This window comes from Oncorhynchus clarkii, chromosome 6 (assembly GCF_045791955.1).
Source record: "Oncorhynchus clarkii lewisi isolate Uvic-CL-2024 chromosome 6, UVic_Ocla_1.0, whole genome shotgun sequence".
NCBI lineage: Eukaryota > Metazoa > Chordata > Actinopteri > Salmoniformes > Salmonidae > Oncorhynchus > Oncorhynchus clarkii.
In genome coordinates, this window is record NC_092152.1 from 59,387,479 (window position 1) to 59,414,821 (window position 27,343).

Sequence of the window (27,343 nt, forward strand, 5' to 3'; positions counted from 1 at the left end):
TGGCATTATCTCAACCAGCTTCATGAGGTAGTCACCTGGAATGCATTTCAATTAACAGGTGTGCCTTGTTCAAAGTTAATTTGTGGAATTTATTTCCTTCTTAATGCCTTTGAGCCAGTTGTGTTGTGACAAGGTAGGGGTGGTATACAGAAGATATCCCTATTTGGTAAAAGAACAAGTCCATATTATGGCAAGAACAGCTCAAATAATCAAAGAGAAACTACAGTCCATCATTACTTTAAGACATGAAGGTCAGTACGGAACATTTCAAGAACTTTGAAAGTTTCTTCAAGTGCAGTGGCAAAAACCATCAAGTGCTATTATGAAACTGGCTCTCATGAGGACCGTCACAGGAAAGGAAGACCCAAAGTTACCGATGCTGCAGAGGATAAGTTCATTAGAGTTACCAGCCTCATAAATTGTTGCCCAAATAAATTCTTCACTGAGTTCACGCAACAGACACATCTCAACATCTGTTGTTCAGAGGAGTCTGCGTGAATCAGGCCTACTAAAGGACACCAACAAGAAGAAGATAATTGCTTAGGCTAAGAAACACGAGCAATGGACATTAGACCAGTGAAAATCTGTCCTTTGGTCTCATGAGTCCAAATTTGAGATTTTTTGGTTCCAACCACTTTGTCTTTGTGAGACTTAACCAGCATGGCTACCACAGCAATCTGCATCGATACGCCATCCCATCTGGTTTGAGCTTAGTTGGACTATAATTTGTTTTTCAACAGGACAATTACCCAAAACACACATACAGGCTGTGTAAGGTGAGTGATGGAGTGCTGCATCAGATAACCTGGCCTGCACAATCACCCGACCTCAATGCAATTAATATGGTTTGGGATGAGTTGGTCCGCATAGTGAAGGGAAAGCAGCCAACAAGTGCTTAGAATTTGTGGGAACTCCTTCAAGACTGTTGGAAATGCATTCCTTGTGAAGCTGGTTCAGAGAAAGCCAAGAGTGTGCAAAGATGTCATCAATGCAAAGGGTGGTTACTTTGAAGAATCTAAAATCCAAAATATATTTTGATTTGTTTAACACATTTTTTGGTGACTACTTGATTCCATATGTGTTATTTCATAGTTTTGATGTCTTCACTATTATTCTACAATGTAGAAAATAGTATAAATAAATAAATAAAAACCCTTGAATGAGTAGGTGTATCCAAACGTTTGACCGGTACTCTAAGTATAGAGCCTAAAAGCTTGGGGTTGATTGCCTGTCTACGAGTAAAGCGCAAGTATAACTCCATCTTGAGAGAATCTATATATTGCCTTCCACGAATCTCCAATGTAACAGTTCGAAATGAGGACCAACTAGACCATCTCCTCTGAAATGAAAGCATGACCCTGCTTGGAGCCCTGTTCCTGCGACGACGGAGCAGGTTATACTGAGCAGCTTCAGAGCAGTTGCTGTAAAAGCCAACGTAATTACTTCAATCACGCTCACCTTTTTAAAATAAGGGCTATAATTAAAAAAAAAATTTGGGGGGGGACAAAGGAATCTGTCATTACAGGTGGTACTGTATACATTTATGTTAATAAAGTGGCTTGTCCATTCTAGTGACACTGATTGGAAGTCCACTTCGCAGTGCTAGTTAAACCAGTAGGCTAACTGCCAATATGGACGTCACGCTGAGATCTTGGAGTGTGTGTATGTGACATCGATCCCTCTCATTAGTTTTGTGATAGAATAGCAGGGTATTGACTCTGACGCATACACCGAGGGTAAAAACACCTGCTCTTTCCATGACACAGACTGACCAGGTGAATGCTATGATCCCTCATTGAACTCACCTGTTAAATCCACGTCAATCAGTGTAGATCAGTGGTCAACGACCTTTTCTGAGTTAACAGCGTCATTAACCCGTCTCTCTCTCTCCGGAGTGACTTTTCTGTCGTTTTCTGTTGAACTGTACATGTAAGGGTCTTGGATGCCCCCAGGTCAGAACATAATGAAACTGCACCTCATTCCCCACCACACATGCATAACAGAGTCACTAGTGAGTGTCCAGAGAGGACTAAATTGATTGCACACATGACATATGCACAGAGTGTTCAAAACATTAGGAACACCTTCCTAATATTGAGTTGCGTCAAAATGCAAGCCTAGATCTACTGCTCAGATTTGTTTATTTTTTATTATTTTTTACATTGCTTAAAAAAAACGTAAGCCTATGTAACATTAACCAATTTGTGCAGGTTTGTCCAGTAAGCTATAGGCCCAATAAATTATGACTGCATATTGGCTATGCTTGAATTGCCCTGCCAATGCTGTTCTTCTCAGACCATTTTTAAATTCTATTTAAACACACAAAAAAGTAGGTATATCATTACACAAGTAATACATATTTTATTTTTTACTGGACTGATGGCCTGCGTCTGATGGTTAGTCTGAGGGGAGGGAGGGAGCAGCAGTGAGGCTGCCTCTCACCCAACTCACCGTCCCTCCGCTGAGAAAAGGGGACACAGTCTTCCAGCTGATGGCGAAACTCAAGTCGAACTGCATTATTTCAGCCGTCAGGGCTGCTGAATCAAATGCACCTACGGCAAAAAGTGAATTTTAAAAAAGGAACACAAGGCTTTATCTTTGGTTTTTTACAGAAATGTTTGGTGATTGACTAGGAGAATGCCTTGGAGATCGACCAGTCGATTGCGATCGACCAGTTGGTGACCAGTGGTGTAGATGAAGGGACAGCTTAGAGAAGGATTTTAAAGCCTTGAGACATGGATTGAGTATGTGTTCCACTCAGAGGGTGAATGGGCATGAAAAAAGATTTAAGTGCCTTTGAACGGGGTATGGTAGTAGGTGCTAGGCGCACCGGTTTGAGTGTGTCAAGAACTTTCATGCTCAACAGTTTCCTGTGTGGATCAGGAAGAATCCACCACCCGAAAGACATCCAGCCAACTTGACACCATTGTGTAAAGCATTGGAGTCAGCATTCCTGTGGAACGCTTTTGAAACCTTGTAAGGTCCATGCCCCGACGAACTGAGGCTGTTCTGAGGGCAAAAGTGGGTGCAACTCAATATTAGGAAAGTGTTCCGAATGTTTTGAACACTCAGTGTATATGTCATGTCTGCAATCAATTTAGTCCTCTCTGGACACTCACTAGTGACTCTGTGTTATGCATGTGTGGTGGAGAATGAGGTGCAGTTTCATATGTTCTGACCTGGGGGAATCCAAGACCCTTCCTTACATGTACAGTTCAACAGAAAACGACAGAAAAGTCACTCAGCGGGGAGAGACGGGTTAATCACGCTATTAAAAAGAAAAGAAAATTGCTCTGTGAAAGCAGTTTAGAGGTGTTACCGCACTGGAGAAAGGACAAAGGAAAGCTAATGACTTCATCCATGTACATTCAGATGGATTTTGAAATCTGGGCAACTGTCCTGGCTCTACTTTCTGGCAGTAGAGCTGAGGAATGCATTGCAGTTTTGTCATTGTTCACTAATGAGAAGACTTACACTGGGGGGGGGGGGGGGGGGAGACTGAGTTTGGGAGACCCTGTTCTCACTGGGCTACCATGACCCGAACCCAAGGGTCTTTCTCTATACTGTCAGGCATAGGACCAAAGGTTCAGACACACACATGCACCCAATAGTCAGCAGAAAGCGTGTGAGCTCTCACTTGTCCCCCTGTGAACTGTTGTATCAGCTTCGTCTCAAACACACGCACTGCAGCTTCTCCATCTAACTGAATTCCAGAGCAAGCGCAGGAAGGTCCTCTCTGTTTAGTCAAGGTAATAATTTTGAAACTAAGAAACACACATGCACATCCCTCGCTCTCGTTTCTCCATTCAAGCTCAGACTAATGCCGGGCAAACACCACACGACTTTCAAAATCCTCACGTTAAACAACCGTCTTTCCTGACGTTTTTGTTGTCGTCTTGCCAGCGTAGTGGTGAGCATACTAAACAATGTGGCACAGACGGGGTCACACACCACACGATTCTTCACTTAATGTGATTAGATTGTTAACTTGGCAAGAACGAGCTGTGGCTCAAAGCAGCCGCATAAATGTTTTCACTCAGATTCATGCTTGCCATACAGAGTTGAAATATCGAGCCAGTACATTTTGAATTGAGTAACATTGCTTTTTAACTTCAGAGCTGTAATGATTTGACACTTTGGCTTTGGTTAAAGACAAGTAGGCTAGAAGTAGTCATGGCTCCTGCAGGAGAGTACACATTCTGGGTGATGTGATACTACGTCATCATCTCACTGGCTTCTTCTCTGGCGAGCTCTCATTGGCTATTGCTGATGATCACCGATCTCAAAAACGTACCCCAACCCTAAAACCGGGGCCAAAATTGTCTAGTGCACGCCCAGCTTATGTAACCACAATCTCTTAGGAAGTATGTGTTAGGTCTGGAGGAGAGGATGGTAGACGACAGACATTTTGGGGTTAACCAGCTACCCTAGTGACAGGCTGTTGTTAACTAAAGGATGTGTCATGTTGCGAATGGAGACAGTAGGGGGGAAATGTCACAGTGCTGCTGGGGACGCTGGCTGGAGGATGTGTCACTCAGCGAGAAAGCTGGCTTAGGGACTGCCACTCTGCAGGTGGGGAGCTTGGTTGGAGAGAGGCCATGCACTGAAATGGGAGGGGGATGCTGGTTGTGCTGGCTGGATGAAGGCTTGTGGCTGGGGTTTTGGCTAGTTGCTGCGGGCTACAGCCTGGAGTCCTATCTCCCTGCAGCGCGGCCGTGGAGCACACAGACAGACCTTGGCGGAGCGCTCCAGCCTGCAGCACATGACTGACAGCCCCCCCCCCCCCCCCCCCCCCGGCCGCAAAACAGATTCAGAGCGGTCAGCCAGCCAAACAGCTCCCAAAGAGCAGGCTTACTCAAGGAACCTTACGCTTCCACAGCTTATCAAATTCACTTCTCAGGCTCTCTCCAATCTGGGTGTGAGGAGTCTCAAGCATGTTGAAAAGTACTCTGTGTTGTTGTCTGTGTCACACTGCTTTGCTTTATCTTGGCCAGGTCGCAGTTGCAAATGGGAACTTGTTCTCAACTAGCCTACCTGGTTAAATAAAGGTGAAATGAATACAAATAAAAACACCCAAACACTCTAGAGCCTACAGGTTTTATCTGTGTGGGAAACAGAGCAGAACACATCATCACACCCAACGAGTCAGGACTCCTCAGCTCCAAAAGTTCATTCAGAAACATGGGCGAGTACAATGTGCGCACAAACAACACACACAGATTGTGAGCCAAATAGACCGCCCCCCCAGCATCAAAAGCCTGACTCAGAACATACAGCTTGCAATGCTTGCTCTCCTGTGTCACAGAGAGAGATGGAGAGTGGATATCCAGTGGAGAGGAAGAGGTGAGGAACTTTGCCAGCTTCACAACATAAGGGACGGAAAAGCTACTCTGCAGTCTCCTGCCCAGCCACTCACTTCCAATGCTGCTCTGGTGAGTCAGGGAGCACTCCTACGAGAGGATATCTACCTAACCCTCAAAAATGACATACACACGAACAATGGCAACTTGCAATGTTCCTCACCGAGTCTCAGAGACAGAAGAGAGGCACTGAGGCCCAATGGTAGAGGAGAGAAGAGACAGGTGTGCGAGGCTGAGAGTTGAAACCCCCCCCCGATGCAGGGCTGGGCAACAGTGGTGGAGGTATGGCTCTGAGGCACACCTGTTAACGTACAGTGCATTATTTAGAGTAGGACTCTCGCTCAGTGAGTAGAGGGATGAAGAGATGCCTCAGCTCCTGAATTATGTCACAGAGTGTGACTCCAGCACAGTCGTATTCAAGACACTTTAGTCCCTCTACTCCCTCAGAGACACCAGCGGTAGAAGAGACGAGCTCTCTACACGGGCCTCCACGGCCAACCGTCCCACACGCACACGCAAAAACACATGCGCATATCACACAAAAACACGCTGCAGGCTTTTGACCTTCACTGGTCACAGAGGGATGATACAACACAAATAGAACACATGGAGAGTGGTAAACAATGGGACGGCAACATCATTATATTGCAACAGACACCATCAGGCAAACTCTAATGGAGATCAGCATTAGAATTGTAGCAAAAGTGACTAGAGGTCGACCGGGTAATCGGAATGGCCGATTAATTAGGTCCGATTTCAAGTTTTCATGACAATCGGTAATCTGCATTTTTGGACACCGATTATGGCCGATTACATTGCACTCCACGAGGAGACTGAGTGGCAGGCTGACTGCGTGTTATGCGAGTGCAGCAAGGAGCCAAGGTAAGTTGCTAGCTAGCATTAAACTTATCTTATAAAAAAACAATCAATCTTAACATAAGCACTAGTTAAACTAGTAATATCATCAACCATGTGGTTATCTAGCTTATCCTGCGTTGCATATAATCGATGCGGTGCCTGTTAATTTCTCATCGAATCACAGCCTACTTTGCCAAACGGGTGATGATTTAACAAGAGCATTTGCGAAAAAGCACTGTCGTTGCACCAACGTGTACCTAACCATTAACAAGAAGAAGTTACAGGTCTGTGAGAGCCAGAAATCTTGCTTTTTTGTAGGTGACCAAATACTTATTTTCCACCATAATTTGCAAATAAATTCATTCAAAACCCTACAATGTGATTTTCTGGATTTTTTTCTTCTCATTTTGTCTGTCATAGTTGAAGTTTACCTCTGATGAAAATTACAGGCCCCTCTCATCTTTTTAAGTGGGAGAACTTGCACAATTGGTGGCTGACTAAATACTTTTTTGCCCCACTGTATATGTATACACACACACACACACACACACACACAAAACAAAATCGGCCGATTAATCGGTATCGGCTTTTTTTGGTCCTCCAATAATCAGTATCGGCGTTGAAAAATCATAATCGTTTGACCTCTAAAAGTGACCCATAATTACGCAAAAAATTATCTTATGAAACATCATCTCAAACAGTGACCATCGTGACCAGTAGAAATCTTTTAGCACCAGCATATAAAGAACTCACACTCGCTACATCAAATCTTGATTAGGTTTCACACAGTGAGACACACAAAGCCTCACCCTCTCACACATCTTCCCAAGGCCCTAGATCATCTTCGGCAACCTGTTTGTGGAGAGATTCTCAACATTCGTCGCTATAGAAACCACTCTCTCCCCTGATTGGGCACTTCCACAGAAATGGGAGGGACGGAAAGGACACATAGTGGCGGTTTGTGGACATTGCGGTGGCAGGGCCTGGGGGATAAAGGCTGTTTGAGAAATGAAGTGGTACACACTGAGCCACGGCTAAGCCTGGGAGAGGAGAGGGGGCCCTCAGCGCCCCCACAACGCAGACGGCAGATTCGGGACGTTGATTTGTGGGGAGAAGCGTGTGTCTGTAGTGGAGAAGATAAGTGGAGGCACCTGTCCACTCCTCTCTCTTTTCACTGGCGCTCTCGCAGGAGGAAAAGACCGAATTAAAGCCAACGGCGCCATGGGTGACACAGTGTACGTTGAGATCACCAGCACGCCGTGTCTGATCAGCAGAAACACAATGACAGGATGGTGAATGAAGCAACACTGAGATCTGTGTTTGACAGAGCAAGACTGGTGTTGAGAGAAGAGGTAGCCAGAATAGAAGGTGACTTCAACACGCTTTTTTTCTCCCTCCCTCCCTCCCTCCCTCCCTCCCTCCCTCCCTCCCAGTTGAGATGTGTGCTCTACTACAGGTTACTGTGGTGACAGAGCAGCCACTGAGAGGCATTCAGATATAATGCATTAGGGGAGCATGGCAGATATCAGGACTGAGACCATTACCACTGATGGAACACAACACACTCTACAGTGAGAAGAGGAGACATAGAGACAATATTAACACACTACAGAGAGAAGAGGAGACGTAGAGACAATATTAACACACTACAGAGAGAAGAGGAGACGTAGAGACAATATTAACACACTACAGAGAGAAGAGGAGACGTAGAGACAATATTAACGCACTACAGAGAGAAGAGGAGACGTAGAGACAATATTAACGCACTACAGAGAGAAGAGGAGACGTAGAGACAATATTAACACACTACAGAGAGAAGAGGAGACGTAGAGACAATATTAATGCACTACAGAGAGAAGAGGAGACGTAGAGACAATATTAACACACTACAGAGAGAAGAGGAAACGTAGAGACAATATTAACACACTACAGAGAGAAGAGAAGACGTAGAGACAATATTAACACACTACAGGGAGAAGAGGAGACGTAGAGACAATATTAACACACTACAGAGAGAAGAGGAGACGTAGAGACAATATTAACACACTACAGAGAGAAGAGGAGACGTAGAGACAATATTAACACACTACAGAGAGAAGAGGAGACGTAGAGACAATATTAACACACTACAGAGAGAAGAAGAATGACAGAATGAGATGGAGAGAAAGATATATTATATGTGAGAGAACGATACAGAGTGAGTGAAAGGAAAGAGGGAGCGTGCTGTGTGGTTTGTAGAGAGAGATAAACAGGAGGAGTTGAACAGGCGGAGGGGTAATCCTGCATTGAATTTGAGACCAATTTACTGGCCTGAGTGCAGAAACCCACAGGAGAGAATCATGGGCAGAACAAAGCTCTGATCAATAATAATCCCCCCTCTCTCTCCAGTTGGTTAGCTCTGCTAACTCCCACACCTTCCACTGACTTCAACCTGACAAGACACATGTCCAGTCCAACAAGTGCTGTGTGTGTGTGTAAGAGAGAGTGTGTGTACTGTGTGCATGCCTGTGTGCGGTGTGTTTGGTTACCTGGGCATCTGTATAAAAGAGTGACTTGTTCGCCTGACTTGATCACTCCTGAGTGTGGTACAGAGAGCATCAAATCTGTGTGTCTCACATTGACGACAGCATAGTACAGCGATCGTGTGTGTAGGCGTCGGTGTGTGGGGGTGTTATTCTCCGTTGTCCTAAATCCACCATCCTCATTTGCCTAATTGAAACAGAGCCTGCCGAAGTTCCCTACCGACGTAGAGCTGTTTTTTCCTCATCCCTCCTCCTCTCCTCCCTTCCAATGAGCCAGCCAAAAGCCCCGGCACCGTCGGGAGAGAAAAAGAGAGGGATGGAACACAGAGATAGGTGGATCGAGAGAGCGCACCGACACTCCTGTTTTGTACCAGTGGTACTATTCACTCACCATCCGTCATTTTTCGAATGACTGCGATTCCTCTGCTTCGTTTCATCCAGTATTCTCCCAGAGGGACTAGTCCTCCCCCAGGCAGTGAACACGACACACACAGCCCGTCCTGCCATCAACAGTCCAGGGTAATCAATCTCGTCTGCTTATTAAGCCTGACACCACTAGCTTTACCCCACACCTACAACATGTAGATGTACCTTTAAAACCCATATGGCCTACTGATTTACTAACTGTGCAGAGTAAATTGCACTGAAACCAACGGTGTGGAAATCTTCCTTTAAGGTCAATATTCATCTCTAATATAGCTGAATTCTAATTCCATTCCTTTCAATAGGGAATAAGGACAGCGGGGAAAGGTAAGCTATTGCATGCCAAGGTCTTATATCAATAGCCCGAGGGTTGAGGAGACTAAGGTGAGAGGTTCAGATGGAGCACTGGATCTCTGAGAACCAGGCAGCACACATGCATTACTGCACTGCACAGACAGTAAATGAACTACCCTCCCACACGCAGTCAATCAAGCATGCACATATACACAAACAAACACGTATGGTAACGCTTGCTCGCACACACAAAAACAAACAAACACACATGAACTCTCCCACCCACACCAGGCAGGCAGAGCCAGCATTAATATTCTGTTGGTTGATTCACTAGCTCCAGCTGGAGATGTGGAGATGGAGACCGCCTGGGACCTGGGGATCGATACACAGCCAGGCAGAGCAGCCAGGCAGAGCAGCCAGGCAGAGCAGCCAGGCAGAGCAGCCAGGCAGAGCAGCCAGGGATCATCTGACAGGACCAGCTCCGTATGTCCCTCAGCCGCAGCCTCACAGAGACCAGGCCTCCGCAGAACCGCCCCACAGAGACACCGGAGCGCACTGAGGCTAACCGCCATGGCTAATACGCTCTTCCTGTCTGGCACACTGCATACACCCCTGGTTGTTCCCCCAGCCGCATGCTGAGAGCACGTGTGCTGATACATTAAATTCACCACGTCTCTTGCGCCCTCACTCATACAGACCTCACACCAGCAAAATACATGCTAAAACATATAAATACTGTACACTCACTGCTGATATGCCGGCCCGCTGATATGCCTGCCTGCGGGACCATATCATTACCACTGAACTTACCCGAAGGGAATCGCCTTGGTATTATCAGTCACTAACACATGGGCCTGTGCCATTCCTCAACACTAGGAAGGGAGCTGCCTGTACAGCACTATAACCAAGGTTCAATACCATAAGGAGATGGCAGCGGCGAGTCGCAGGTTCACCAATGCTTGAAGCCCTGTGACACAGAAGCCACAGGGGTAATAGCACTATCTGTGGACCACAGCGTAAGAATGCTAAGTGCAGTGTGTCCTACCTCCCTGAACCTTCACTTTATTTTCCCCGTCCCCCCTAGGCCCTCTTCGTCATTGACACAGATCTTCATTCCATTACTCTAACCTATAACCCACTTGCCACTATTTGCCACCGTTTGCTGCTATTTTTCAGCCATTTTATCCTCTCCCTCTATAGCATGTCTTTTCTATAGGCCTTTCCTTCCACATCCATCCATGTATTTGACTTCCATCCCTCTATCACCCCGGTTCACTCTCTTTTGGCGCTGAAGGGTAAATGAAGAGCGTGGGGCCCCAGTAGAGAGAGCAGACAGTCCGCGCACCACCGCTCAGGTCTGTCAGTCTACCTTGCCTTCTCCCCATGCCCCTAGCCACAGAATAAATACACTTTAAAAATCACCCTGCACACTGCACTTTATTACTGTTAAATGAGGAGTCCTGGGAATAACCCAGCCAGGGCTGGCCCAGCCACTCTCTATACAGACCAGCATACCCTAAGCATCTCCCTCAGTCAGTGTACACACAGCCCTGGCCTTTCACCCCCCTTCTCATTGGCTCAGCCTCCAGGCAGGAAGTGGTTGGGGCTTGTTCCTCAGTTCAGCCTGTTCGATGACCTTCTCAGGGAGAGGTGTCTGGTGCAGACACAGCTGCTGTTAAGCCCACAGAGCAGAGCTCCAGCACAGGGGTCAGAGGACAACCCTAAACCGCTGCATGTTGGCACACCCATGGGTGTTGAATCCCAAATCCGGTCTTTAAATGAATCCAAGTCGTCTTTAAATAGCCTTGACCACAACACGGAGGCTCAACATCTACACAGATAACAAACATGAATGGGAGAAAGGATGAAGATTCCTCTCCGCAAAGAGAACTATCTGGACTTCTATTCTTCTTCATTCCCTCCAGTCAGACATGTATTATTCTAGGTTTACCTCGCCTTTTCCCTCTCCTCTGTCAAGGTTTGAGTGTTTCCAAACCTTGAGAGAAGGTTATCTTTAAAGACAAGAAATAGAGATTTAAATCTCACGGTTTTGTTGTCTGAGCCCTGCAAAATGGAATAGAGGTTGGGGATTATTGAACAATAAACACACTGTTTGGAAAGACAGAGGGCTTTCTGACTCTCTGGTTCTTTGGATGATAGTCCTTGTAGACTGATTGATCTATTCTCTTGCCCCTATAAACGGTGTCCTGTCACAGAGGGAGAGGAGTGAGGGAAGAGTGTTCTTCTCAAAATGACTATTGTATTGTTGCGTTTTCCTTTAGTGGATGATTCCAACAGAACAGGATGTAGCTAGATACTCAAATCCCTGAAATCTGTTTTTTAGGCTTTGCTGTCCTATTCATTGTTGATACCCAGACACACACAGACCATGGAAAGGAAAAGACTGCAGAAAAATTAAAATAAATGGTGAACCGAATCAAGGCTTTTTAAAAAGACGGAATTACTCACTGAGACATCTTGCAAATGCTTGACTCCATGACTCAGTTATCTGTATATAATGTCTGTCCTCTAAGCCATTTTGCGATTTGTCTTTGTCACCTCCTTGAAGACATTAGGCCTAATTCAACTCATCTGTCCTTTCCATTCAACATAACTATCTCCTCAGGTGTTGAACAATGAGACTGACTGGGTCATGGTTTCATGTCTAGTCTGTCCTGTTCAGGCTGTATCTTAGGTTGGGTATAAAGACCACTTTACAGTGTAGGTGTGTGCTTACAATTTTCAGGTGAAATAGCTCAGCATGACAATCGTTACTCTGGCTGGCTAGGTGATTGTGCTATGTGGGATAATACAAAGCATCACATTCCATAGGTACTACAGCGTATTTTTGTATTGAGGAATGAGGGTATCTTCATTAGAGAAATTCTGCCATTGTGTCGATGCCTTTCTGATGAAGGGGACCTGACGGAGTGACACAGAATATATAGCAATTCCACCTCTGCTTCCAAGCCTCTTGTATCCACCCACACACACACACACACACCCTTTCCTACAGATCTTCGTTAAGAACTCTATTCTTTCACCCTCCTCTTCACTAAGTCCTTGAAACTGTATCTCGGATGTATAGCTCGGTTCTTTTTCATCAAATCTCTTATATTCCAAGGCAGGAAAACAAGACAAGCTCCTTCTTTTCCTCCTCGCTTTCAACCAAAAAGAGCAGAGCAACAAAGCCCTCCGTTTCTTAGCAAGCAAACCAATAACCCTCTACCCATCATGCCTTTCTCTAGCAGGAAACGCGCTGTGTCAACATTATCAGGCCGGGCAGTGAGATAACCTCTGGTGAGATGGGCAACAAGGCTATTATCTAGGAAAACACAGAAGCCAGGCTTCAATTAAACCCCTGGGGCTACAGCCCTGGAAGGGCCTCTCACCCACACACGCCACACTGACCGATACCACAGCCCAGTCACTCAAACTTGCTACCGCAGCACGGAGATGACGATCGCCAAGTATAGAGAGGAAGTCCGTACACAACCCCATTCCCAACTAGAACAACTGTCATGGCTGACGGCTCACCAAATCTGCACCATTGCCAGAATGCCTGTATAAAGACGGCTGGCAGACTGTCAACTGTACACAGCATCTGTCCACGTTGGACTTACCCGAGGCGTTCTTCAGGTAGCCGTTGGAGTCCACTGTCGTGTAGCTGACGTACGGCCCAGGCTGGTTCACACCAAACGGCTGCAAGGTCAGAACACCCACAGCATTAGAGTAGAACACACATATTAGTGACCCATTCTCCCTGAAACAACAGATCTCCCCCACCATGTAAATTCTCAACGCAGACGCCCAAGTCTGACACAGACATCTGTCCCCTTCCATGACCTGCCTCAGAGGTTTTGGCCGTGTGTTCAGAGCGTGTGCAAATCACCCCTGACCTTTCTGAAACCGGGGGGGGGGGGGGGGGGGGGGTCTGGGCGCTCTGCTCTGAGTCCTTTGAGTGAAATAAAAGCACAGGTCTAAGCCCTAGCTGGCTGGGTCCCAGCAGACAAAGAGAAAGGCTACAGTGAGCCTGACATAGCAGCCAGCTCCATCACATCCTCTGCATTATGCAGTCCTACCCACTGCTCCTGGTAATCCCTCAAAAATAGTAATGAACAGTACGGTTCGGGGGAAAAAAGCCACATAAATGGTAAGTTAATCATTAAGATGGCATGGAATGACATTTATATTGACAAACCTAATGTTTTGTACACTCAGTGCATGTATTGCGATTCTCATGATGCTATATGTACTGCGATTTGATACTGTGATTCTTTCGCCGTTGGATGTTCAAACATATTGCTCACCATTTTGTCTGCTGCGGACGGAATAGGAGAGAGCCATGAGAAAACCCATTTTGATCAGTCATGGAAATGAAAGTGCTTAAAACAAATTGAGTCATTCTGGAGGTTTGGTTAACGTACGGCCAACTAGCGCAAAAAAAATAATATTGCGATACCGTCAAAAATAATAAAACACATTTTTCCCACCCACCACTAGTACTGTGGGGAGACGGTTCTCTCAGCATGCCGCGGGGTGGGGCTCTGCGGAGCGGGAAATTACTGAGTGGTCATGTGGAGGCTGTATTATCTCTTCATTATGGGCCGATGACGCCTAATGAAGAGAGCTTTCTGTCTGCCTCGGTTTAAACAGCCTAATGAAAACTATTGCAGCCTGTTAGAGAGTGCAGCCAGACTCCCACACCGACAGACCCTCCCACACAGTACTGCCATATATATGGCATGTGTAGGCCTATAGCTTCACCAGACTGAACAGTTGTACTGGGATTGGAAATTGAACAGGAGTTCTGTGGAAACTAAAGGGAGAGGAGGTGGATAGTGATGGACAACGAGACAATAGGTGGGAAGATAGACGGAAGAGGGTTAGAGTGATAGATGTGAGGGACTTAAGGAGGAGGAGAGCGGGGAAAGCAGCCCAAAGCCCCAGACATGGGCTCGATCAATCACCCGGCTAAATCAGGCAATGGGGGGGGGGGGGGGGGGGGGGGGACACAGTGGAGGGGCAGACACAGTGGAGAGGCAAACAACCCAAACACAAACACTACAACAGGACCAGCACCAAGCCTGTCTGTCACAAGCTCTGGGGATGAGGGACTGTCACATTTGACCTTTTTTTTTTTAGCCATTTAGCAGACGCCAGACTGACTAGTTACAAGATAAGCCTTTTCACTTTCTCAAAATGTTCCTATCCTTTTTATCTTTCATTTCAATATCTCTCATTTCAATGTACCTCTTCGGCTATCTTTTTTTCATTGCGTTACAATGCACACGCCTACACAGAGGCACGAGTCTTACCTTGACGTTTCCCGGGCAGTCGTTAGAACAGAGTCCACTGAGCACTGAGGAGGAGAAAAGGAAGACTGATTAGCTAGCAACAGGGGACTATATTTGTCTTACACAATCCCATACAGATTTGTCTGTGACTAACAACACGGCTAAATGAGTTAGACGCTGTAATGGTTAATGACGTCATCCCTGTAGGAGAACCCAAACTTGGTAGACTTAAGCTAGACCTGCAGTGCTTATACTGTTTTTCTGTGGATGCTTATTAAATGGGGAAGCTAAATAAATGCAGTCATTGAACTGTAAAAAAACAAAAAACAGGCAAAAAAAATAATAATTGTATTTGAAAAAGTAATTGGTAGTAAAATGAACACAGAGAATAAATGAGCTCAATAATAAGCTGCAGGGGAAGTGTATGAGTATTTGTGTGCATATGGAGCAGCAAGGAAAAAATCCTGAATTCTTAATCAGCAATAAGAGGAATTAATATATTAGCATACTAATTGGCTGGCGCTGGTAATTTGCACATTGAAGTTGAGCTGCTGACTACTTCTTTAATTAGGATGTACCATCATGCATTTGATGTACTGCTGCACACTGACTGACTGCACTCCTTAATGCAGATAAACAAACAACCCCATTCAAAGTAAACACATGAAAGTTCTTCCTCTTTAGAGCTACTAGACCTAGTCCCAGAAAGACCGACCGTCACTGTTGGACCGTGTGGCCTACTGTATGGAACTGAAGGATGTGTCGACATTGGAATGAAGTGAGGCATTTCATTTTTTACATTTTTTTTTACTTTTTACCCCTTTTCTCCCCAATTGTGCTATCCAACTGGTAGTTACATTCTTGTCCCATCGCTGCAACTCCCGTACGGACACGGGAGAGGCCAACGTCGAGAGCCTCGCGCCCCCCGAAATACGACCCTGCCAAGCCACACTGCTTCTTGACACACTGCTCGCTTAACCTGGAAGCCAGCCGCACCAATGTGTCGGAGGAATCGCCGTACAACTGCCGGCAGTGTCAGCGTGCACGCGCCCAGCCCGCCGCAGGAGTCGCTAGGACAAGGACATCCCGGCCGGCCAAAGCCTCCCCTAACCCGGACGACGCTGGGCCAATTGTGCGTCGCCTCATGGGTCTCCTGGTGGCGGACGGCTGTGACACAGCCTGGAATCGAACCCGGATCTGCAGTGACGCCTCAAGCACTGCAGTGCCACTCGGGAGGCCTTGAGATGAGGCCCTTTGACCTCCACGTGGAACAATTTGTTGGGTTATACCTCTGTGGTCGATGGGATCGATACTGCCCATGTTGAAAGGTACATGTTCTGCTGCTGATTTCATCGGTTACAGCCCTATTCAGGACATGAGAATGCAGATATCCATCTGATCAAACACTGACCTGGGCCCGGTTTCCCAAAAGCAGCTTAAGGCCAAATTCATTGTTAAAACCATTGAGCTCAATTGTTCTAACGATGAACACAGCCTTAACATTCGTTTGGGACACCGGGGCCTGGGATCAGGTCCAACACCAGTCAGCCGTGTGCAGAGGACAGAGCAGATCAATAGATGATAAAACGTCGGGCCTCTAAACCCAGAAGGGTGTTTCTGTTTTCTCATTGAAAACCATGCTCGACACTGACCCAGTCTCTGCTTGGGATGAACCCATCTCATATAACTAAGGGTTCCCTCTACAAATTCATTTCGATTTTGGGAACCCTTATAAAAAATATTATTATTATTTATTTTTTATGTAACCTGTATTACTATTCTCACCATGCCAAGTTCATTCCAATCCACACTGACCCGTGGTGTTGAGGTTGGATTAGAAACCCTTCTCTTTCCAAGGGATCATAACAACAAAGATGTGATCCCTAGTCACTAGTGGAGCCACTATGAAGAGGAGCTAGCTCAACATCGCTGGCTTGTTTAAAGGACTATGGGGAGCGTGTCGTGTTGTAAATTGGTTAGTAGAATGGGTAAATCCAATCAATGGAGACTCCATAAAGTGCCTGACACAGGCAGTGATGCGTGGCTCTGGGAGAGAGACAGAGGCGGGGAGCGTCAGTGACTGTGCCTCGCCGCTGTCCTTCACGAATCACTGGCCATGCTACTACTGCTCCAGGATGTGGATGCTTCTCTGCGTGCTTGGATAGACAACTCTCCCTCTCTGACTCTCACAGAGCAACCCCCCCTTCCTTCTAAAAACATAGTCTTTATTCACAGCTCTCTACACCTTTTCTCTTCTGTTGTCATTCATTAAACTCGTATGCAACAGGTACCAAGTAAGGGTCACATACAGACCTGGGACCGCCAACACAGTAAGTATTCAGGGTTTATCCAGAAATCCACAACTGTGCACACAGACACTAGTCTGCTGCCTCTACTCTATTGGATAGAGCTATTTGTCAGAGGAAGCTGCGACAAGGGCAACAAGGGCAACGGCAGCTCCCCGGCAGGACTTGCCCACTGAGGTGGAGGATGAAATGGACTGTCAGTGTATTCTGCTTGTGTACATCTGGGCCTGTGTACTAGTGTGTGTTTTGTGTGTACAGTTTTGTGTGTATAGGATCTTAAATTTGATCCAGTTTGCTACAGCAGGAAAATAATCGTATAGCAACAGGAAATGTGAATTATATTTAATGTTTTTTTTTTTTTTCTCCCCAATTTCGTGGTATCCAATTGGTAGTTACAGTCTTGTCCCATCGCTGCAACTCCCGTACGGACTCGGGAGAGACGAAGGTCGAGAGCCGTGCGTCCTCTGAAACACAACCCAGCCAAGTTGCGCTGCTTCTTGACACAATGCCCACTTAACCCGGAAGCCAGCCGCACCAATGTGTCAGAGGAAACACCGTACACCTGGCGACCGTGCCCGGCCCCCCACAGGAGTCGCTAGAGTGCGATGGGACAAGAACATCCCTGCCGGCCAAACCCTCCTCTAACCCGGACGACGCTGGGTCCCCCATGGGTCTCCCGGTCGCGGCCGGCTGCGACAGAGCCTGGACTCGAACCAGGATCTCTAGGGGCACAGAGACCACTGCGCCACTCGGGAGGTGCCTTAAATTGACTTTTTTGAAGGGTTTAATACATTTTCTGTTTGGGCAAATCAAGTTTGACATTTCTAAGTGGAAATTACAAACTTTATAAGCCTTTTTAAAACTCAAATACACTATACGTTTGTAGGCCCCCGTCCCCGCATGAGGCCTTTTGCCTTTTGGTAGACCGTATTTGTAACTAAGAATTTGTTCTTAACCGACTTGCCTAGTTACATAAAAGGTTAAATAAATTAAACATTTCCTGCTGTACAGGAAAAATCTCAGCAACAAAATAGTGATCAAATTAAAATCCCCCATCTATAAAGTGACTGTAGAGAGTGATGTGCCAGTCTAGTGATGTGATGCAATAGTCTAGCGAATGAAGTGTGGGACATAAAGAACTCACAGGGTCGGCTAAGAGAGCAGCTTTAGAGGAGAATAAATATAAACAGTAAAGACCTGTTAAAGACCTGTGGATTCATCTGATGGATAATGTGCTTATTTAATGCCAGGGCTTAGTTCAAGAGCTTCATATAGCCTATAGTGGAGATAAGGGATTCTATGCAGACTTTTGTTCACCCAATGCACATTACGACATCTTCATGAGGGCTTTTACATGATCGTCATTCGGCGAGAAGGCTTTGGGGTTTGTTCCTTTAATGTCTGTGCATGTGAGAGACCGTGGAGCAGAACGAGAACTTAGCTATCTCAGTTGCTGGCTGTCGCCATGAGTTAGGTGGGATTTCTTGTTGTGTTAGGATTTATGTCACCCTGCTATCATGCTGTAATGTTTTAAGAGGTGGCATGTTGCTACTTTGCCGCCAGGCCGGTGCATGGGCTGTAGACTTATCAGACAGATGGGTTGATAAGGGACTGAGTGTCCGGTTCATCGTTCCACTTCATTGAGCAGGACACCAGCATGGCTCAGAGGAAATAACATCATGCGCGCGCGAGGCCAGATGTCTGAGCCATCTCTGACATCCTAATGAGAGCTGTGGGAGATGCCCTCTCTCTGTTCTTGGCTGCATCAGTTTGACCTGAAATCTGACAGCACTATAATTCAGGGCTGCATGGTGCTGTTGATGTGCTCTGAATGAGACTCTGTTCCAGGACTGTAGAGTGGAGCCAACAGAACAGCAGGGTACTGTAGTGTACATGCATGAGAGCCTGTAGCTGATCTGGGTTGACAACTGCCTTCCCAGGCCCAAGTACTGTCAAAGCATGTTCAAATCCTCCACCAGTCCAGTCCCTCTAGATCCTACCCTGGAGATGCTGTCTGACGGCTCCCACATTTAACCGCCTCCGTATCATCATCGTCATAAAAAGAGATAAAACCATAAGAAGAGCCACTCCAAGCTGTCAGTTGACGTCACACGGAGCAGGCCTGGCTGCCTCTTGACAGGGGGAAGCCACATGTTATGCCACCACGCCACGCCAGCGGCTACAAATCAATTAGCAGTCCTACACTGACAGCTGAGCAGTCCTACACTGACAGCTGAGCAGTCCTACACTGACAGCTGAGCAGTCCTACACTGACAGCTGAGCAGTCCTACACTGACAGCTGAGCAGTCCTACACTGACAGCTGAGCAGTCCTACACAAACAGCTGAGCAGCCCGTGATGCTGCTTTCTTTTTCCTCAGGCCTAATCTGGGCTGGTGCTGACCCTAGGCTTCACATCTGCCAGACAGGCAGTGACACACATTTACATTGACATTTTCGTCATTTAGCAGGCTCTTTTATCAAGAGCGACTTAGAGGAGCAATCAGGGTTAAGTGCCCTGCTCAAGGACACGTCGGCAGATTTTTTCACCTACTTTGCTCGGGGATTTGAAACAGCAACCTTTTCTTTTACTGGCCCAATGCTCTTAACTTCTAGGCTACCTGCCGCCACACACACACACACACACAATCATAAAGTGTGCGTGCACACACACAGTCTTTCTACCCGCTAACATTTGTATTTTACTATTACCTGTCTTCAGGATGACCACCTGCTCATAGTTGAGTAATCCACAAAGGAAGTGTGTGTGTGTGTGTGTGTGTGTATGATATCAATCTCCTCCCAGACGGTTTTGAAGTCTAGTTATCTGTTATGTTGGACTGATCTAATGGTAAGTCATAGTCATATCCAGCCTGCTGCTCTGACATCATTCAACTACCTTTGTTTGAGGCTTATTTGAAGGACGAGCTTCAGCTGTCAATCATCTGCAGGCTGCAGACATGAAATAAAATATTCCATCTGTATTCCCGGAGATGCATTATATATGAGGGTGGTGGAGTAGTCAGAAGACCTTTAAGACCAAAGTCATCGGATGACTACTGGACATGGGAGAAAAGTTTCCTTCTGCAAAATGGTAACCCTCGGAGTGCTTTCAAAGTTGTGTCAGATTGACAGCTGTTGTAAAACCGGAGAGAGGAAACACAGTCATCTATATATTTTTCAACTATATCCTTGTTTTCCCGAATCCTCTTCTCACATTTGATATGTGCCTGTTTGAGCCCTTTGCATGTGTGCCTCCATTGTGAGTTTAATTCTGTATATTTAAATTCAACACTCAATATTACACACCAAATGCAGAAACAACCAATAAACCAGCAGAAAAACCTCCAGAAATATGGACTTGTCAAATTCCAAAAGAGAGCGGAGAGTAATGTCTCTATGAAAGCTCCCTTATCTGTTGTGCTGAATTGAAATGTGAGTGAGGGTGGTTACTTCCTGACTGACAGCTTGGCAGAGGTGGAGAGAGAAAGGGAAAGGAGGAAGTGTACTGGACTGAACAAAGGCTGCAGATGTTCCTCAATGCAGCGAATCTGCATCCTAACTAGAGAGGAGGAGAACGTAATCAGCTCACATAGTTCTGTCTGTCACTCACACCCACGCACAGATCTAGACACACACACACACACACACACACACACACACACACACACACACACACACACACACACACACACACACACACACACACACACACACACACACACACACACACACACACACACACACACACACACACACACACACACACACCCTCTCTCTCTGTAACCCTTTTCTAACGTTTCAACTTCGAATCTCTCAATATCTCTTTATTTTTATTGATCCTCAGGTAGATCATGGGGATATGACTGCTGAACTAGGCTAGTTCACCGAAGTAAACTTATGACATTGTAGGACTAGTGTCACACTACCTAATTCTTCAGTAAAAACAGAGTAATAAGACATCGCTGACTTTGAGATAGACGGTTCCTGCTCTCCCCTAACGGCTGGGTATCATCTTCCCTGTGTCCCGGTGTGACGCTCAGCAACCTGATAAATCTCAGCTACCTGATTAACTCTCCTAATTGAAGGGCCAGTTTGAGTTAACACTGGCTTCAAAGAGGCAATAGTTAGAGCCAGTTTTATAGGCCTTTTCTTGCCCAGGGACCCCCTCCCAGGCAAACCGGCAACCCAGGGACCCCCATCATGCATTTGCCCAAAATCACCAGGTGAATGATAATTGCAAAGTAAATTGCGAAGTAATCAACATTTTAAAATTCATAGATTTGGTAGATAGTTTTTCATTATTTTGACCTACCGACATTATAAAATCGGAAGGGCAGCTAAGAGCAGCTATTTAGCTGGTTACACAAAGGTCAGCAAAAAATGTACAGTACCAATCAAAAGTTTGGACACAGCTAATCATTCCAGGGTTTTTCTTTATTTGACTATTTTCTACATTGTAGAATAAACTTATAAAAATAACACAACATGGAATCATGTAGAAACCCCCAAAAGTGTTAAACAAATCAAAACATATTTTAGATTCTTCAAAGTAGTCACCCTTTGCCTTGTTGACAGCTTTGTCACACTCTTGGCATACCCTCAATCAGCTTCATGAGGAATGGTTTTACAAAAGTATTGAAGGAGTTCCCACATATGCTGAGCACTTGTTGGTTGCTTTTCCTTCACTCTGCGGTCCAACTCATCCCAAACAATCTAAATTGGGTTGAGGTTGGGTGATTGTGGAGGCCAGATCATCTGATGCAGCACTCCATCACTCTCCTTCTTGGTTAAATAGCCCCTAGACAGCCTGGAGGTGTGTTGGGTCATTGTCTTGTTGAAAAAAACAACATTGTTCCACTAAGCGCAAACCAGACGGGATGAATGCTGACTGCTGTGGTAGCCATGCTAGTTAAGTGTGCCTTGAATTCTAAATAAATCACAGACAATGTCACCAGCAAAGCACCCCCACACCTCCTCCTCCATGCTTCATGGTGGAAACCACACATGCGGAGATCATCCGTTCACCTACTCTGCGTCTCACAAAGACGTAGCAGTTGGAACCAAAAATCTAATATGGACTCATGAGACCAAAGGACAGATTTCCACCGGTCTAATGTCCATTGCTCGTGTTTCATGGCCCAAGCAAGTCCCTTCTTCTTATTGGTGTCCTTCAGTAGTGGTTTCTTTGCAGAAATTAGACCATGATACCCTGATTCACGCAGTCTCCTCTGAACAGTTGATTTTGAGATGTGTCGGTTACTTGTACTCTGTGAAACATTTATTTGGGCTGCAATCTGAAGTGCAGTTAACTCTAATGTTCTTATCCTCTGCAGCAGGGGTAACTCTGGGTCTTCCTTTCCTGTGGCGGTCCTCCGAATTGACTGAACTTCATGTCTTAAAGTAATGATGGACTGTCATTTCTCTTTGCTTATTTGAGCTGTTCTTGCCATAATATGGACTTGGTCTTTTACCAAATAGGGTTATCTTCTGTATACCACCCCTACCTTGTCACAACACAACTTATTGGCTCAAACGCATTAAGGAAATAAATAATTTTTTTGGTTACTACATGATTCCATGTGTTATTTCATAGTTTTGATGTCTTCACAATTTTTCTACAATATAGAAAATAGTTTAAAAAAGGAAGAAAAACCCTGAAATGACTAGGTGTTTACATTTTTGACTGGTACTGTATGTCCATGTCAAGAAAGCTTACCAGCAGCCAGCGGCACTGGTAGCCTACTCACCGGTGCTTTTTCAAAGCCTATGTCAGATACTAGTGTAATTTGCTCAAAATTAGGAGTTGAGAAATATGATCCTCTTCTTTATCGTAGGAATAGTAGTTAATTCTGTTGTTGCTAGCGAAATTCATAAAAACATTGAAACTAAATAAAAATAGGGCCTACCGAGTGGTGCAGCGGTCTAAGGCACTGTATCACAGTGCTAGAGGCATCACTACAGACCCAGGTTCGATCCCGAGCTGTATCACAACCGGCCGTGACCAGGAGTCCCATAGGGCTAGTCACAATTGACCCGTCGTCGTCCGGGTTTGGTGAGGGTTTGGCTGGTGCGGCTTTTCTTGGCTCATCGCGCCCTCTATATATATATATATATATATATATATATATATATACACCCTGTTATAGGTAAATAAAAGAGTGCCATCGGTGCAATGGAGACAAAAGCATATCAGTCTGACTCAGCGAGCTACCGAGCGCCGGCACGTTAACCATAATAGCACCGGAGCCTCAGGAACCAGAGGCGGGTGCAGTTTGAAGATGAGTTTAAAAAGATCAATGCTGGGTCTAGGCTGGGCGCTGAATGCAGCAATTAGCTGTGTCTCTGGGTCCCACCGTGGGCCTTTATCTTATAATTTCATCCTGTGAGTGACCCAGACTTAAAGTCAATACCACAGTGAGGCCGCTCGATAAGAGCTCAGGGGATCTGAAGCCGGCGGAAAACAGCTCCTGTCACCACCTGACGTACAACACACCAACAAGGGGAGGAGGGTGGGGTTGCTCGAGTCTGAGCCTTGTCAAAAGTCACCCTATGGACTTGGCAGCAACACCCCATCCATTATTGATTGCATGTTGATAGAACCCCAGAGACTGTTGTCCTTACTGTACTTCCATTAGGGCCAGATGAATCACCTGCTCTTCCTCCATCAATGCCCACCTTCTTCAATGTCCAACACTGACAAGTCAATCAATCCCAACCTCATCTGTTCCCATTCCCTCCCTCTCTAACCCCCTGACACCATCCCTCTGATCACCACAACAACACACAAAGACAGTTTATCTACCCATAATCCTTCCAAACACCTCCCCCATTACTACGTTCACAGGCTTTCTTCCGGCTGAGGGCTGGAAGACGCGGCTCGTGTTTCAAACAGTCACAGGTGAACTGCGAGACAGCAGAGTTTGCTCTGCATGCCCACCAGTGTGTTATTGTGTGACACCAAAACTGGTTTGTAAAAGGGAGGATGTCCACACTGCTCCGAGCGCTCTTGCAGATGGGAGGAATATGTTAGGGCAATAGGAGGACAGAGCTGGTCTCTCTGGGTTCCCGGCGTGCGCCGTCAGAGGCGCGCGAGCACGCACTACTCAGTGTGCTACTTGACGCGTACTGTACGCCACAGCAGGAGCAAGAGGGCACAGGCAGCAGTTTACCATTCGTAGTTAATTACCAGAGTGCTTGCTCCATCTCCGGCCACTTGACGACTTCAGCACACTGCTGATCTACCAGTGCTTTACTGAAGAGAAACAACCAACAGCACAGAAAAGAGAAGAGGACAAATCCTACTGGGGTCAGTCGTGTGAGACGAGGGAGTGTATATGCGAAAGTTGGTGTATGTGGGCAAATATGGCAGTGTCTCAGTATCTGGGCCTGACGTTATAGGCAGAGGAGCAGTCATAGCTCACAAACTAAAGCAGCCCACCAGTGGGGCTGTGAGGGAGAGATGGGACAAGAGAATGAAGGAGAAGGGAATAACTGCTTCTCCTTTAATTAAAACCCAGCAGACAGGATTAAATGGCATGAAAGTAGCTTTTTAGTGGACACTTTCCGTTTTTCAAAATGTCAGCTTCCCAAATGTCAGCCATCACTGCAGCCACACTGCTACTCTTTCTTCTAGGCTGGGGAGGGGAGCCACACAGAGGAATGAGGTAAGGAGTTCAGTTAAAACACCCAAAGGATGCTGGGAGATGCATGCCCTGCAGTCATTCGTGTTTGTATTGATGCGTGTGCAGTTGTCTAACGCAAACTAATAGGGATGTAGCCTGCAGTCATCAGAGCATATACACCGCTGCCGACTCTTGTCTCAGGGAATGAGGATGTGATATCCTGAAAACAGTCCGATATAAAAACCTCATGTGCTCTTCTTCGGCCTAATGCTGAGAGGAGGGCATACGATTATGCGGTGATGAAAAGGGGAGATCTACATGAAAAGTTTTCAAACAGTTCTCAAACAGAACTGGAGAGTCTAAACAGAACTGGAGAGAAACAAAAGGCGTGTCCACAGAAAAGGAATACAAAGCACGCATACAAACGTGGATGTTCACACACACACACACACACACACACGAAGGTGAGAAGTTCCGACTCACCAATCACTTTGACGAAGTACGCGTCGGCTTCAAAGTTGTTCTTCAAAGCGTGGATGATGAAGCCCTCTTTCCCCTCTTCTTTGCTGAGCACGATCATATCCAATATTCCCTGCAAATGAGAAAATGGTAATACACGACGGACAAAAAGGAAATGGAGGCAAAGCTTTCTTTGACGGTCTCTTCTGATGTACCACTTCATCCCCGTTATGGACAGAGAACAGATCCTCCATTACAGCAGTTATCTGCACTCCTCTCACACTCTTTGTCAGGGAATTACAGAGAAAATGAGCCAACTCCCAGAGACAGGAGTGGAATATAGATATAGAGATGGATAACTACTCCCTCCACGGAAACGAGGAGATGGGGCATATCGCACTAAAATACATATCAAAAATAAATCACACAGCCAAAACAAACACATTGATTATGTAAACTCTAAGCAGGCAAGGCCGTCTTGGATGCGGTAATGAAAGTGAGGGATGCCGGGAGGCAGGCGGTGATGGGTTAAGTCAGAGCGAGACACAGCTCTCAGGGAGAAGGATGGGGAGGGAGGAGTGGAGGAAAACTTTGACTAAATAAGACGTAAGCTGTCCCAGATGGTGAATCTTGGTCAGGATGAAAGCTACGTGTCTGTTTAAAGATTTAAAGAAAACAACCAGATTTGAGATGCAGCAGATCCCACTCTCCAAATCTCCTGAAGAGCTGATGGGCCCAACCCGTCTTATCTACACCTCTCGACCGCACACATCTCATCTCAGAGGGGAGCTGTGCTGTGAGCTGATTGGGCTCCTAAGGGGACAATGACCGTGCTCTGTCTGTCAGGCCCTGTCGCTTCACTGTGCCAGGGCTGGGCTGGCATCCTGCGCTAGTTGTGCCCTGCAGTGACAAGCTCATCTTGGCACACCCTTCCGTCGGCCCAGAGTGGGATTAGGAAAGAGAGATGCTGCCGTAATCTGCTGGCCAGCGTGGGAGAGAGTGCCCCATGAGCGCGCCATTTCCAGCCTCATGTAGCTACCGCCGCTGAAGCCTCTCAGGGAGACTGTTGACAAAAGAGGATCCAGAGCCACCCACAAACAGGACAATTAACAAGACTAACTTACTGGAAGACACATTGAAAAGAGCCAATTCTTGCAGACATAATGAAAACACTCCCAATGGATTTCTGTGCCATTTTAAACTTGGAATTTGTGGGGGTTGTCATACAAATTGAAACAAAATCCCACTAAACCCTGCTCTGCAATGATATAAATGAGACTACATGACAAACTTGGATGAAGGTCAGGGTGACCTAACCTGACCTATCCACAGCAGTAAACACAGCTGCTGGTGGGATCTAGACTACAAGACAGAGTGAAAAAATGGCAATACTAAAGTCATTGAGAGCGGCCAGTCTGCCAGTCTCCCAGTCACAGCTGGTGTAGTAACAACTCTGCTGCTGGTTAATTGGTTAATGATGAGACGCGAGACCCTGAGGTCACCAGTGGTCTTCCTTTAAATGAGCAGAGCCCTTGCTTGTGTTACAGTGCCGAGGCATAAAGACAGGAGCCTGGGCTAATTAGAGAGAAAGAAAGCGAGAGAGAGAGAGAGAGAGGATGAGAGGTTGAGAGGAATAGAATGGGATAGGGGGATGTGCTCACATCCTCACAGATGTCAAATAAGGTGGCAGGCGAGAGCGAGAGGGAGAGAGAGAGGGAGAGAGAGAGAGATAGGGGGATGTACTCACATCCTCATAGATGTCAAATAAGGTGGCAGGGGGAAGCGAGAGGGAGAGGGAGAGAGAGAGATAGGTGGATGTACTCACATCCTCATAGATGTCGAAGAAGGTTGCAATGGCAGCCCCGGGGATGGCCCCCAGGTCAGACTGGTCCCAGTGGACACGGAACATGCGGCCCACATCCTTACAGCTGGCGTTGTCACACGGAACATTCTCCAGGAGGAAGGCCTGCTGACCACTACAACACAGAGGAGAGAGGGGGAGATGCTGTTAGGGACTGTACAAACACATCCTGCGTTAATCGATGGATACTGTACACACACACACACACACACACACACACACACACACACACACACACGGACAGGAACACAGAAAAGGACGGACAAAACAACAGAGGTAGGTACTCGTCGAAAGATGCTACAACATAATTAAAACATAGCTGAAAATTGACAAGAGCAGG

At 46.3% G+C, this 27,343-nt stretch overlaps 1 protein-coding gene across 1 annotated transcript in view; it reads right to left on the reverse strand.

Moving 5' to 3' along the window:
- Positions 1-27,343, reverse strand: part of LOC139411360 (T-cell immunomodulatory protein-like) — a 110,604-nt gene that overhangs the window by 12,334 nt on the left and 70,927 nt on the right. The window contains exons 11-14 of the mRNA XM_071157633.1: positions 26,968-27,118; positions 25,167-25,275; positions 14,776-14,819; positions 13,081-13,159 (exon numbers count right to left, since the gene is read on the reverse strand). Of these exons, the coding sequence (XP_071013734.1) occupies positions 13,081-13,159; positions 14,776-14,819; positions 25,167-25,275; positions 26,968-27,118 (383 nt within the window). The remainder of the gene's footprint in view (positions 1-13,080; positions 13,160-14,775; positions 14,820-25,166; positions 25,276-26,967; positions 27,119-27,343) is intronic.